At 39.1% G+C, this 14,532-nt stretch overlaps 1 protein-coding gene across 2 annotated transcripts in view; it reads right to left on the bottom strand.

Annotated features, from left to right (window-relative positions):
- The window catches only part of dok4 (docking protein 4), a 67,598-nt gene that overhangs the window by 28,424 nt on the left and 24,642 nt on the right, over positions 1–14,532 (bottom strand). Inside the window, exons 2-3 of one of the 2 annotated variants that reach the window (XM_066647999.1) lie at positions 6,497–6,557; positions 801–1,096 (exon numbers count right to left, since the gene is read on the bottom strand). In XM_066647999.1, coding sequence (XP_066504096.1) covers positions 801–866 — 66 coding nt within the window. In that variant the 5' untranslated portion in view covers positions 867–1,096; positions 6,497–6,557. The remainder of the gene's footprint in view (positions 1–800; positions 1,097–6,496; positions 6,558–14,532) is intronic. The other variant, XM_066647998.1, reaches the window with a different exon arrangement.

Below are 14,532 nucleotides of genomic sequence, written 5' to 3'. Positions count from 1 at the left end.
ATGTGGGTTGGGTAATCGGAGGTTTGATCCCCACGACTGGCAGGAAAATAACGCTGGCCTCCTCCTTCAACATCCATGGCTGAGCTGGCCTTGAGAAAGGTACCCAAACCCTAACTGATCCCTGGGCACTAGTATACTAGTATAATAGTGTGTGTGTGTGTGTGTTCACCTCCATGGATGGGTTAAATTTTAAAAGACACATGTCATTCTATTAGTCATACACTGTACATTATTGCCACCAAAGGTACAAAGCATACAAATAACTTTAGAAGGTGGTCTTAAAGTCCAGTTGTGTTCCCTAAAGTTACATTACACTCTCTTCTCCAGAAGTAGATGTGAATAGTTGCAATATTTCATTATAGAACTGTGTAAAAAATAAATAAATAAATAAAAAAGGAACTTGGTGATGAAATGCGGTGAATTAAATCTTTTAAATCTACAACAAATACAGAATATGGTACAATTAGGGTCACTAACTAAATGCACTGAATATGTACCCTTGAGGGCATCACTGTAGTGACCAATAAATGCATATTACTGTAAAACATTAACAAAAATAAATAAATAAAAATTTGCAAGTAAAATAATTTAAAATCAATCAATTATTATATCTAATATTTCACATTACAGAGATTGAATGTATCTTCTGAAAGATCTATTGGCAAATAATGCAATTTCCTTCAAGATCAATACAATACTCTTTTCCTATCTTCTCTCATAACTTTACTTCTTTCCAAAAGTAAAGTGGGTCATTTTATTGTTAACACAAAATACTGCATGAAACTCATGCCTCCACTCACCCCCAGCTTCCTGCTCCGCATGCGGACGTAGCCCTGCTTGACAATGTCGTTGAAGTTGGAGGCCATCTCTGAGGCACCTGGGAGCTGCTGGAGCCGATGGAGGCTGGCATCCAGCCCCTCTGTTCCCTCCGTCTTTGACCCAACCAAACACCTCCTTCAACACTCTCTCTATCTCTCCTTCTCCTGCTTCAGTCTTCTCTCAGCTCTCGTGCTCTCAGATGTGAGATCTCACTGCTGAAGTAACCAAGCCCTCAGTTCATCTGGGGTCCTGCCTCTCTCATCGCTCCAGATGATCTCTGCACAGGAATGAGAGAGGAAGAAAAGAGAAGAACATCTATTATTGATGCTCTATTCCTGGAGAATGGAGGTTGCCCGTGCAGGCATGCAACATTACCATAGATTATTCATCTGCTCGCCAGACACTGGCTTTCAGGGCACAAGCCTCGCCTACCACATGATTGCACCAGAGCTTCATTTACTTGATAACATTTACTTAAGTACAAGTCTAATGGATTTTAACCAGAGAAAGTATCTTATAACATCTGCGGCAAAATTATCCTTCATTATTTCTAGAAACAAGTCAAAGTATCTGTCAACTAAATAAGATGTATTCATTAAAGAAGTAGGCTTACCAAACTTATAATATTCTTAAAACTTTAGATATTTTACCTACTTTTAAGATGATTTCACATGACTTTAATGTTTTCAGTCTAGTCATTAATATTAAGTTAATTATTCCTTCTTATGGGTTAATTCCTTTTGTATAAGTTCATTATGTTCTGATGTGATGATGCTTTGTCATTGTTTGGTTACACTCCTTCCCACCTTCCTCCAAAATTACATGCGAAGTTTCTGCAATGCTAAGCGCAAAGAAGCTCTATTTGGCCTGTTACACGTCACTAAAGCATCACAATGATATTGAAGCTTAATTACGTAAGTTAAATATATTACATGGTGTTCTTTAAACACTTCACTTCTTGTGCTAAAATATCCTGGATGCACGGAGAAATTCTGCTGCACTTCTACAACATACTTAGATTCAAATGATTTTTGAACTGCTAATATGTACTCCTGCACTTTATCTATGCTCATCTTTTACTTTATTTTAGTCAATATTTTACCCAAATATTTAGGATTAAGAACACTCTATCTATTATTTGACCAGCAATGTTTTTAGGTTGTTCTTCAGGTCTTGCTTCTCAACTTCCAAGAAACAATTTATTTTAGCAGTTTTAAAGCAAATTCCTGGTTCAAGGGACATATCGATCTGAACAGTGATATACTCACACTGAAATATAACTCTACACAAAAAGGCTGGCAGATCATTTTGTGGTTGAAATCAAATCTCCCTGACAATAAATCATTGAGTCTGTGGTTGACCTGTTACACAGAGCAAGGCCAAATTTACAACATATTCATTCATTTGTGGTAAAATATCATAAAGGCTTTTGCAATTTGCTTTACACAATGACAGCAGTAAATATACAGCATTTGGCTTTGAAGCTCTCAAATATAAAAGGTAAACCTGCTGTCTGTCTATTTCACCAGGAGAGAGAGAGAGAGAGAGAGAGAGAGAGAGAGAGAGAGAGAGAGAGAGAAAAGGCAGGCAAATTTTCCTGACTGCAGTGGAACACAGACATTAAACTTTAACAAGCAGCTCATTAGCCAGGACAGAGCCGGGCTAATCGTTCTCAGCGCTGTTGGTTTTAAAAGGCGGCTTTTGCTTAAGGGAGAAAGGAGATAAAAAACACACTTGCTTTTACTGTCACGGTAAGATAAATCAGATATATGGTTTTCACCAAAACATTCCCTGACTACAAAATTGAATGGAAGCAGTAAGAAATCCAAAGCCCTGGGAAGACATTTAACAAAAAAAGTCCCAAGGCTTTTTTTCCCCAAGGCTGTCTATAATATGCATTCATGGTGAGGTGAATGAGTTAATTAGCCGTCAGGTGAGCTCTTGAAATATCAAGAAAATGTCCTTAAGAGATGGCCTAAATATAAAGAGATCATAATTGAATGAATGAATGAACAAACAAATAAATAAATAAACAAATAAACCACTATATGGAAGCTAAGATGCAAACGCAGTCTCTTCTGAACTCTTCATTTTGTAATGTCACTAATTCATTAACATACATCTTATTAAGCCTATGGCAGTTTTGCCCTGCTCATTAATTGTCAAAATATGAGTCATTGCTCATTCTTAAATACACTTTAACAAAACAAAGGGTTTCAAAGGGACAAAGCATGATCATAAAAATGTATTATGACTGATTTTGGTGCATAACACAAATCTAATTTTCATAAATATTTGCCCAATTGTGCAATGAATACCAGACTGTATAATTGTCTTATTATCATCACTGTCCAATGAAAAACATGTATCTCCAAAATAGAAATTATATAGGAAAAAATTATATAGGAAGTCCCATGTAAAAAAAGTTTAATTCCAAGCGACTTTGGAGCATTTAAATCAATCCACTCATTATGAAATTATCCACACAATGTGAAGGTCAGCTGCTGTGTTCAAATGATATATTAAATTAAAAATGGAGAACAGTGTATTAATTGGATATGCAAATGGCACATCATTTAGCATAAGCCATTGTACAGTGTTTAAATTTCCATTTAGAACAGAAATAAGTAAAATTCTAAGAAATAAAATGATTCTAGCTCACACTATGAAACTCATTCATTCATTCATTGTCTGTAACCGCTTATCCAGGTCAGGGTGGCGGTGGGTCCGGAGCCTACCCAGAGTCACTGGGCACAAGGCAGGAACACACCCTAGAGGGGGCACCAGTCTTTCACAGGGCGACATACACTCATACATTCACTCACACCTATGGAGTAGCCAATACACCTACCAACCTGTGCTTTTAGACACAGGGACAACACACCAAACTCCTCACAGACAGTAACCCAGTGGTCCCTGGAGTTGTGTGACTGCGACACTACCTGCTGCGCCACCGTGGCGCCCACACTATGAATCTGTAATACTGTAATCATAATACTGACCTCAAGTGGCTTGGATGTGTCAGAGATTCTGTGCTAAATCTATTTTAAATATGACACTCAATGGAGCTTTCAAGGTCTATAAAGCAGTTTGATTCTTCATTACATTTCAGTTCTGCTTATTAGATTAAATACAATGTTAAATGTACAATGTCAATGTACAAAGAATATTAAAAAAATAATTTGCTAGTAAAAATGCCTTATTACTTTTTATAAAAAAATAACTACATATATACTTATATTCCATTAACATTTCTTTGCTTTGTAATAATAAAGTATACCAGCCTCTTCAGTGTGCTTAAAAATTTTCTATAGGCACAGATGACGTGTTTCCATACCGAAATATAATGACAAGTCCCAGTAAGCAGGTGTGAGCCAGTGTTTTTTAATTGCTCTGCTCATGCCTCAAATGTACAGGAGAATAGGAAATCATCCACTTTGACTTTTTCCTTTTTGCTGCATGGGAATTTTCTGTTGTTATGTAAATGCACCTGAAGGTGTCTAAAGCGCTGTGAAATAGCCCCTCCCATTTTCAAGCATTTTTCAAAGTTTAAAGTTCAGTTGAAGTTAGGGGATGTAGTTACCCTTTAACATTTCATTTTTGTTCTGTCAATGCTAAAACCCAGTTCAGTCTTGTTAGTGCCACATGTTCTAGGGGGCCTTATTTACTAGGGCAGAGAAACAGTAGTGGCTCAGTGTGGCAGGTTTCAGTTGAGGTAACAGGTAACTAATCAATACAGACACTAGAAAATCCCACCCAGCTCCCTACTGCAGCAGCTATAAACAGCTTGTTACCACGCAGGCAGCAGTTCTAGCTGGGAGGGGAATCGAGCAGGAACAAGCCTTGAACATCTGTTTTCATTGTTAAGTGCTGGTATTGACACAGAGCTGAGAGCAGGCCTCAGACAGAGCTGTCTTTACTAACCAGCGCCTAGATGATGATAGGCCTGCGCCACCTTAAAAATACACTTTTCACTCTGTCACACACTGGCTATATGCATCATCAACCTCCAGAGATGTTCACATTTAAAGAGATGTTCACTTCTGTTGTGAAAAATAAGAACTTATCATAATCATAATAAATCCTGGCAAAATACTCAAAATTGTTGTTCTTGTTTTATAAAATACTTCTTTCTTCCAGTGGAATATGACACTTTCTCTTATGGGTGAATAATCTTACAATAAGCTCATAATGAGGAAATATCAGATATATTGACATTACATTGACTAACTATTTTTTAATACAATCACTCTGATGGTGAACCTGAAGCTGGCATGTGTTCCCAACCCAACCAATTGCATACTGCAAAAATGTTCATGTCATTCAATGTACAGTAACATAATATGCTGCCTCAACTCCAGTGTCACGCGTGTCACTGTGTGATGGACTGGCGCCCCCTCCAGGGTGTGTTCCCGCCTTGCGCCCAGTGATTCCGGATTGTCTCCGGACCCACCAAAACCTTGAACTGGATAAGCGGTTTCAGACAATGAATGAATGAACTCCAGTGTCACATATCACACTTTAATATAATGTAAATAACAGTTTCACATTTTAATGCCTTTTGGCAAATATCCTTATCCAGAGCATCACACTACAGATGTAGCCAAATGAATTCAGAGTCTTGCCCAAATTGGTTTGGTGTGGTGTTGTTGCCTGAGCTGGGAACGGAACCAGGCAACGTGAAAACAATAGTGTTAGCTACAACATTATAACAACTGATAAATAACATTATAGCATTTAAACACATTCATTCATCTCCTTTTGGGTCACGGTCACAAGGCAGTTTACTGAAATCCAGGTCCAGGTCCCTAATGAGAGGGTTGAGTCTAAAGACAAACTCCCTGAAACTGACAGACTTTAACAGCTGAGAGACATGAAGAAGAACCATAACTTTGCTATCTCCCTCTGGGCATCAAACAGAGAAATTATACAGAAAGTATTATTACATTTACAGTTAATATTAGAATGGAAATAATCTTTCTTTATAAGATTTCTGTTTCGGTTGCTTGGTATATTATTTTCCAGTCCCACTATGAAAGCTGCATACTGTTTTATGGGAAAACATACAAGGTAAAGCACCATGATTTTAGTCAATCAAGGAGATGGGGATGAAAAATGTGCTGTATTATTCAGTGTACTTTGCGTTACCATGGGAACTGCAGCATGTCCCAAGGACCTGAGACAAGGTTAGGTAGTACAAATCACTGACAGAATAAAATGAGCCAGGGTTTAGTGAAGGAGGATTACTGATGAACAAATTTCACCCATTGATATTAAATAAAGCATGTAAATAAAGATTTTAGGCTAGGGACAAAAAGTAGACAAGAGAACAGATATAAATGGTCTACAAACCGTGCTTCCAAAAAGGTGGGATTTTTTTGAGAAATTGCAATAAAAACTAATTCATTCATTCATTAGCCTGCTTATCAAATCAGGGTTGTGATGGCCCTGGAGCCTATACAGAATCACTGGAAGCAGGGTGGGAACTCTGCACATATACAGGGAGAACACACCTCTTCACAGTCACCTGGAGAGGGGCTTGAACCCACAACCCCAGGACCCTGGAGCTGTGTGAATGTGACACTAATTGTGGCACCACTGTGCTGTCTACAATAAAAAACAGAAATTCCATGGTAGTATGTTTATGATATGTTTGTATTTTTTAATATTTCCTCACCATTTGCCAGCTCTCTGGTCTGGTCTGCTAGAAGCACAGATGTTTCTATGTAGCTCTGGCTCTGTAAAAAGGAAACAAATTAACTGTCCCAGTCTGAAATGGCTCAGGAAGTCTTTCTCTATATTTTTTGTTCAGCCACTGAAGACAAACTGCATCTAAAGGGGTTTGGATAATGGAAAGAGCCCTGAACGTTGAAAAGTATGAAAAGAAAAGAGGATGATGCTCTATTCCTGCTCCATAGGTGGGTAACATTGACTTAACATTGACTTTTTGCTCTTTCAGAGGTATTATTTAAAGTAAATCTGACTCCAAATTATGGAAACCATTAACTTTTCTCCAATGCTTTTACTGATCAACTTAATCATATTTTGTAAGTATAAACCGAACTTTATGACTGAAACATACTGGACGCATGTTTACAATTGTTACATCACCTTTCCGTTTTATGACACTGTTTAAACAGAGGACTGTACATCAAACTAAAATATGAATTCGTCTGACCAAAGTACCAGCTTCCACTGTACTTTGGTACAGTTTGGTGTTTAAACTGATGCATGAAGTTCTCATTGGGTAACAGAATTTCAGGCATTTCTTGATGCAGCAGCAGACTTTGTTAAGTAAAAATTATTTTCCAAAATACTCTCAAGCTTTTGTGGCTATATATTTCCCATAGAGATATAATGATTTCTCATGCTATGCTCTACAGTGATACAGATAATTCTGTATTCCCTGAATCGCTGAACAAACTTATGTATGGTAGATTGCAAAAGACTTTAATTATTTTAAATCGTTGCACCCTTCTGACTGTTATACAATTCTCTGACCAACTTCAATACTGCAAATATTCAGCATTGTAACTTCTGGGAGTGTGTCACAGGCATCAAATTTGTTTATATCTACAATATTAAATGCAATCTGTTCACTGATGCTACCAACTTCATTGTATTATGCCCAATGATGCAAAAAGGTAGCACCCTAGGAACAGTTCTACTGAGAATGTACTGGTAGATAATTTTTGTCTTTTTATGGCATATGAGGCTGTGGGTTGAATCACAACCTTGGGTGAGGTCTGTGAGGAGTTTGGTGTGTTCCACTCTGTGTCTGTGGGTTTGCTCTGGATGCTCTGGCTACTTCCTACAGTCCACAAACACATGTTGTTAAGTGGATTGGCCAAGCAACATATATTAACATATGTCATAACATATGTCTATATGTGGGTGTTTTATACTCTGTGATGGCCTGGCACACTGTCCAGGGTGTGTTCCTGCCTTGTGTCCAGTGATTTAGGGTAGGCTCCAGACCCAATGCAACCCTGAATAAAATCACCTGCCAATAAACTGAGATTATTTTATAGAAGTAAAATCATTATCTAAAATCGTCAATTTTGTAATATTCATACAAGAATCTTTACATGAGAATTATTAGATACATTATATTACCAAAATGTAAGATGAGACATCATAGTGATAAAGTAAGCAGCAGAACTGGGTGTGGCTGAGTGACAAAAATCTCCAATCTATGCCTCCAGGAGTAGGGATGCATACCACCGCGATATAGTCTGAGGGATAAGACACATTCTGATTAAAAAGAAATGAACTGAATCATTGGAACTGAGCCTGAAGCTGTCACAGTGCACTTCTCTGACAGAAACACTGTAGCGCCGATTTCTGCTGCAAGCCTGTCACTGGGAAACAAAAGAACCCGTCAGCTTAATATTGGAGACAGCCACTTACAGGCAATGTTCACATTACAAGCTTCATTGCTCAATTCCTGTTCTATCTGTCTTGCTGGCTCATATTTGTATTTGTAAAGTGACCATACATGGTTTCAAATGAACAAACCTGTTCCGGAAACATACTACATGTGCAAATCCATATCAGTAATATCCTATATCCACATATGAATTCCAAATTACCATTCTCATTCAGGTTGTATCATATACATATCCAACGTAGGACCACATGTGAACGATCTGATTTGGGTGTCCACAAAATAAAAAAAATAAATAGGATTTGTGCCACTTCAACCTGAGGGGGTTCTCTCAAAGGACAAGGGATTCAGGGCCTCGTAGTCAGCTGGTATCATAGGACACAGACGACCAGAGACTGAGATGATGTAACAGGTCTGTGAAGAGGAACCATTATCCTTTCCCATTTTGAGTTCAGACAGCACCCTCATTTTGCTCATACTTTCAGAAAAATGAGAGCTAAGCCCTTCCAGCCGTAAGATGAACTCTTGACCCAGCCTCCCCGCCTAGGCGAGTGGACAGGCTGGGAGCAAAGACCAATGAGGCATTGGTTCTCTCTCCATCCATGACTGCCTTATATCTGCAAGGATGCTAGTAGTAGATCTCTTCTTATAAACAGGAATTTTAAATGTAAAGGTTTTCTGAGCAACATAAAGCCAGAACAAGTGTAAACAGACATGGTTCAACAAAGGCCAGCACTAGACGCATGGTCTTTGGGTCACAAGGTTATATGCTACAGATTATTAACAAAATTGAATTTGTATAATTTGCAGGAGGCAAACAAAAGCTAGATTTGTATTTGCTGAAAGAAATACTTAGTGCTTGAAATATAGCGTGTGTGTGAGGGGGTGAGAGAGGAGTGAAAGGTAGGGAGAATGGAGAGGAGTGAAAAGCAGAGAAGATTAACAGTTTATCCAGTTCAGGGTCATGGCAGGTCCTGAGCCTACCTGGAATCACGGAGTAAAAGGGGGGAACACCCCCTCATACCTATGGACACCTCACACACTCAAACCTATGGACACTTTTGAGTTGCCAATCCACCTACCAACGTGCGTGTTTGGACTGTGGGAGGAAACTGAAGCACCCGGAGGAAACCCATGCGCACACAGGGTGAACACACCAGACTCCTCACAGATAGTCACCAACACTGGGGCTCGAATCCACAACCCCAGGACCCTGGAGCTGTGTGACAGCGACACTACCTGCTGTACCACCATGCCACCCTTCCACTGTACTGCCCCTAATACTAATACTAATAATAGCTTTATTAATCGATTTGACTAGTCAGAACTTCAGCTTTTTGAGATACTTACTTGTTCCTCTAAAATTCTCAGCTATATTCATCCTACATGCACACAGGTGAGTCATTTTGTGACATATTAGAATATGGAATCTGGTTAATAGACATCCAACCTTCACAATACTCCTCAGAGTGACAGACACAAGATCTGATGTTCTGTGATGGTGCTGGCAGTACTCTCCTGGGAGGAGGAGTGGAGTGAGAAAAAGAGTGTGCTTGAGAGGGACAGCCGATGGGTTGATTGTCAGCTTCGGGTCGATTTAATGAGCCCTCTCACTTGGATTCTCTCAGAGGAGCAAGCAAGGTGAAAATAAAAGAGCATTCCAATCATTGATCAGGATCGGGGACGAAGGCTGGACTGTCAAGTGGCAAGTCTCTCTTTCTTGTGTGTGTGTGTGTGTGTGTATAACTGTGGATAGGACAGCAACAAAGGGAATGTAAGGTCAATCACTGTGGTTGGAAGAATTTTAAGGGTCGCTGATAGTGGATAGGGATCTCTCTCTCTCTCTCTCATCACAAAATGGGGAAAAAAACCCAGAATCAAAGTCAATAAACCCTCTATTCTATCAATTCCTTTTCCAATCCCTTCATATTTCCAGCCCAACTTTCCCTCAACTCTACTTCCACTCTGCCGTCTCTTCCCACCCATACAGTCATCCAATTTCCCCTTCCAACTGCTAAACATCCTCCGTTTTATGAGATTCCAGGGTAAAGCTAACCTCTTCCTCGAGAGTCTGGGGGGTATTAGCTGACATCCATTACCCACAGGAGGAGGCTGTCTGTCAGGCTCACTCTTCCCTCCTCCTCCTTCACTTCCCTGAGGCTGACAGCTGGCTGGCACACACACACACACACACTGGGCAACTGGGAGCTGGCACATAAGATGATAACAGGAAGGAAAAAGGAGAAGAAAAAAAACAAACATGAGAAAAGCCTTTTAGAGTGAGTCATCCAGGAAACAGGCACAAAAAGAAGAGAGACAAATGTAGATATAGTGCGAGAGACTGAGAAATTAGGATGGGAAAAGTAATGGCGACACTAGCTCCATCCTTATGATCCTCCCCTACAGCTTGAATATTTCATACATATTCATATCTCAATCTGTAGTGTGATCTAGGCAAAGAAATGGACAGTATGCTGAAGATTTACCCGCCGTCCTCTCCAATTAACGTCAGTATAGCAAGACGCTGTTCCCAGGAGGGCATGTTTGTACCCCAGAGCTGTCTCCAGAAGCTGTAACCAGTTCAGCAAGCAACAAAATACCTGGGAAAAATGTGCCACCCACCAGATTAGCTCGGAATCACACTGACTCTGCTAATCACTCCCCTAGGAAAACAAGAAACTGGGAGCTGTGATGCATAAACCATGGGACTAGCACTTTTCTCTCTCCTTTGTTCTCTCCATATATACACTACTTCATCCATGATCTGTCCATTCCCCTTCTCCTTCTGTATGAAAAGCATGTTTCCAGTAAAGCGGTCTCCCGGGAATCTGACTGAGGAAAATGAAAGACAAAAGAACATAAGCATTTAAAGCCTCAGGAAACCTAAATCCATGTTTTCATTCTAATTAAGTTAATGCAAGCAAGTCATGTGGGCAAAAAATACAAACCATGTCTTGGGATCAATTGTCCAATGTCCACTAAATAACAAATATGTTTGGAGAAAATCTTGGGTAGCAACAGCATAAGCATTAGCCCCAGCAATCCCAAGGCTAATGTGGCTTATCTCACCCATGCAGCTTAAATACTTTGCTAGCGTAAGAGAAAGTTAGCAAGTCAGAGTTAATCACTGAGCAATAGGAAAGACCATGCTAACAACTACATGAACAGATCTAGCTAAAAACCTAACTCATTTGGGGGGCATTCATCTGTCTGTTCGTTAGTCCAGCCGTGCCAGCATTTCCAGGATGAACATCCAGTGCTAAAACAGATAAGAATCTTATCTATTCTAAGGAGAAACCAAACAAAAGCTCAGACATTATATCACCCTGTACAATGAGTACATTCAGCTACTTTATGTTGCTCAAACTCTGGGCACATGCTTTCAAATATGCAAGTTAATTATAAAAAGAAATTGGAACAGCTACAAATGATCCAGCATTTGTGATCCAGAAATACACATCATTACATCGTCAGAAAAAAAATGTCACTGTGGGGTACAATAATATGTACATTTAATTAGGGAACATTACTGGACCATATTCTACTATAATTTTATATTTTAAAACCGTGTTTTCATACGCCCCATTATATCTTCAGGACTTATGTTTTATTTTACACAGTTCTATAATGAAAATTACAAATATTCACCTCTCCTTCTAGGGAAGAGAACGTAATGCAAATTAACAGAACACAACTGGACTTTATACATTTTTATACTGTTCGTACATTTCGGGACCAATAATATACCTCTACCATATGTTTTTTTTTCCTGACATTGTACATGATCTCACTAATTTTCTTAAAGGTGAATACCATCAAAACATTTTTAAACAATGTTTTACCATGTTTAAAATAACCTCCCTGTTTTTACTCTCGCTGTTCACTTTATTAGCCCCATTACCACTTGCAGTGCACGTTGCAGTTCTACAGTGTAGTCCATCATTTTGTACACTGTTAGCCCCATTTCCAATGTTCTTCAATTTGCAGGACCCTCACACGACCACCACAGAGCATGTATGATGTGAGTGATAGGTGATTCTCAGTGCTGCTGTGACATTGGCATGGTGGTGGGTTCTTAGAACACGCTGCACTGGTAGGAGTGGATCAGACACAGCAGTGATGCTGGAGTTTTAAAAAATCTCAGTGTCAAAAAATGTGCTGTCTCCAGCGTCTTGTGGCTACATCCTTGCAGCACCTTTGCAGCAACAGTTGAGCTACATTCTCTGGCTTTACATCTACAAGATGAAACAATGTGTTAGGTACGTCTAGTATAGTAGCCAATGAGGGGACACCGTGTTTAGAAACTCCAGCAGCATTACCGTGTCTGATTCACACACCACACACTAAACACCAACACCCTGAGAACACTAATGCAACACCCCAACAATATCAGCATGTCAGAAAGCACTACAGGCAGTTGTGTGATGAAATTGTGGCCAAAAAGTCATGCTCTACCCCATTCCAGTCAACAATCTACAATTCCACAGACATTTGCAAGTGTAAACCAGTTTGAAAATGGCTTGTGGCACCATGAGGTAACAAACACAATAACAGTAATAATAGTAAGGTTCTGGAACCTTACTAAAAGACGTGGTGTTTAAAACACAGTGACTAAATATGTTTCGAAATCTCCTCTATACTTTGGATAAATGACACACAATTTCTTCCCGCACATACAACACCAATTACAATGAAGTTGGAACATTATGTAAAACATGAACAAAAACAGAATACAAAGATTTGCAAATCCTTTTCAACCTATATTCAATTGAAACACTACAAAGACTAGATATTTAATGTTCAAACGGATAAACTTCGTTTTTTGTTTTTGCAAATATTCACTCATTTTGAATTTGAGGTCTGATGATTTGAAAAGGATTTGCAAATCATCGTATTCTGCTTTTATCCATGTTTTACACAACTTCAGTGGAATTGGGGTTGTACTTCAGTCAAGCTGCCCTCCCAGAACTGTACGTAGAATGTAGGAACCAAGCTGTGTTGAAACAATAAAAATGTGTAGTATTATGCCACAAAAAACAGGTACAGAATCTCAATGTACATTTCATAAATGATGACATTGAGATGAAGAGGCCTTGCCTACAAACAGTATACTCTCCAGTTGACCACACAAGAGAGAATATTGCCCATGGACTAAGAGTGTTTATTCAGTTTGTGTTGAAGGCCAGAAATGCATCACTTTGATAAAACATAAAAGCTGGGGAGATGAATCAATGGAGACATCTGCTTCTTGGAATTGGACTAAGTAGGTCTCTCTCTCTCAATTTTTGTAAGCAATCCAAGATGAAAAATTGTATGTTATCATAGTCATTATATGATATAGAAGCATTTTCATTGAATTTCAGTGCATAATTTCTCTTTTAAACATTATTTAAACAAAAATGTATTAAAATCATTCAATGTCTGTAATTGCTTATCCAGTGCAAGACCGTAGTGCGTCTGAACCCTACTTTGAATCACTGGGTGCAAAGCAGTCACACCTATGCCAATTTTTTAAAGTGTATATTTTGTGTAGTTTTTTACTTGGCTAATGCACCATCATGTTTTAAAATGTACACAGTAAATACTAAACTGAAGCTTGACTTTAAAATACCATATTGGAAAACAAATCACAACCACAATATCTGTCACAGAAAAAAAAAGAAAAGAAAATCACAATTAGACACTTTCCCCAAATTGTTTAGCCCCATGTTTATTTAATACAAATGTATGTAAGTGCATTTATAGTGGAGGGGATACAGCTGTAGCCTGTTGGCATATACTGATCAGATTTTGGACTATGAAGTGGTGGATTAGATGAAGTATTAGTGTGTGTAACATGAAACATGACTTTGTCACAGCACAGTAGTAAACAACTGGGCAGTTAGCACACACACCCAGACTGGTAGGAAGCCAACCTGGCCTCCAGGGGAGCAGCTGGGGGGGTTATGTGCCTTGTTCAAGGGCACTTCATCCATGAATGTTATGAGAGGAGAATGCTCTGTTCCTACACACACCCTCTGCTTCTTCAAATCTTCCTGCTGGTCCAGAGGATCCTTCCAGTCCCACTTCTCTAACCATGGCTGCCCCCTAATTTTAAGTATGTGGTGATCCAATATCATGATTTTCCATTGGCTTCTCTGCAGCTGAATCTTACCTAAGACTAAGAAGGATATTTAGATGGTAGAGCACAGCTGTGGTAAACATGCCCAAAAACAGCTTAACGAGAATGAGTGAGTGAAAGAACGAGAGAGAGAGAGAGAGAGAGAGAGAGAGAAAGAAAGATGCAGTTGTCTCATTTCATCTTTCATGGGGAAACAACAGCACAG

This window comes from Hoplias malabaricus, chromosome 16 (genome assembly GCF_029633855.1).
Source record: "Hoplias malabaricus isolate fHopMal1 chromosome 16, fHopMal1.hap1, whole genome shotgun sequence".
Taxonomy (NCBI): Eukaryota; Metazoa; Chordata; class Actinopteri; order Characiformes; family Erythrinidae; genus Hoplias; species Hoplias malabaricus.
This window is presented reverse-complemented; position numbering and strand designations above follow the sequence as displayed.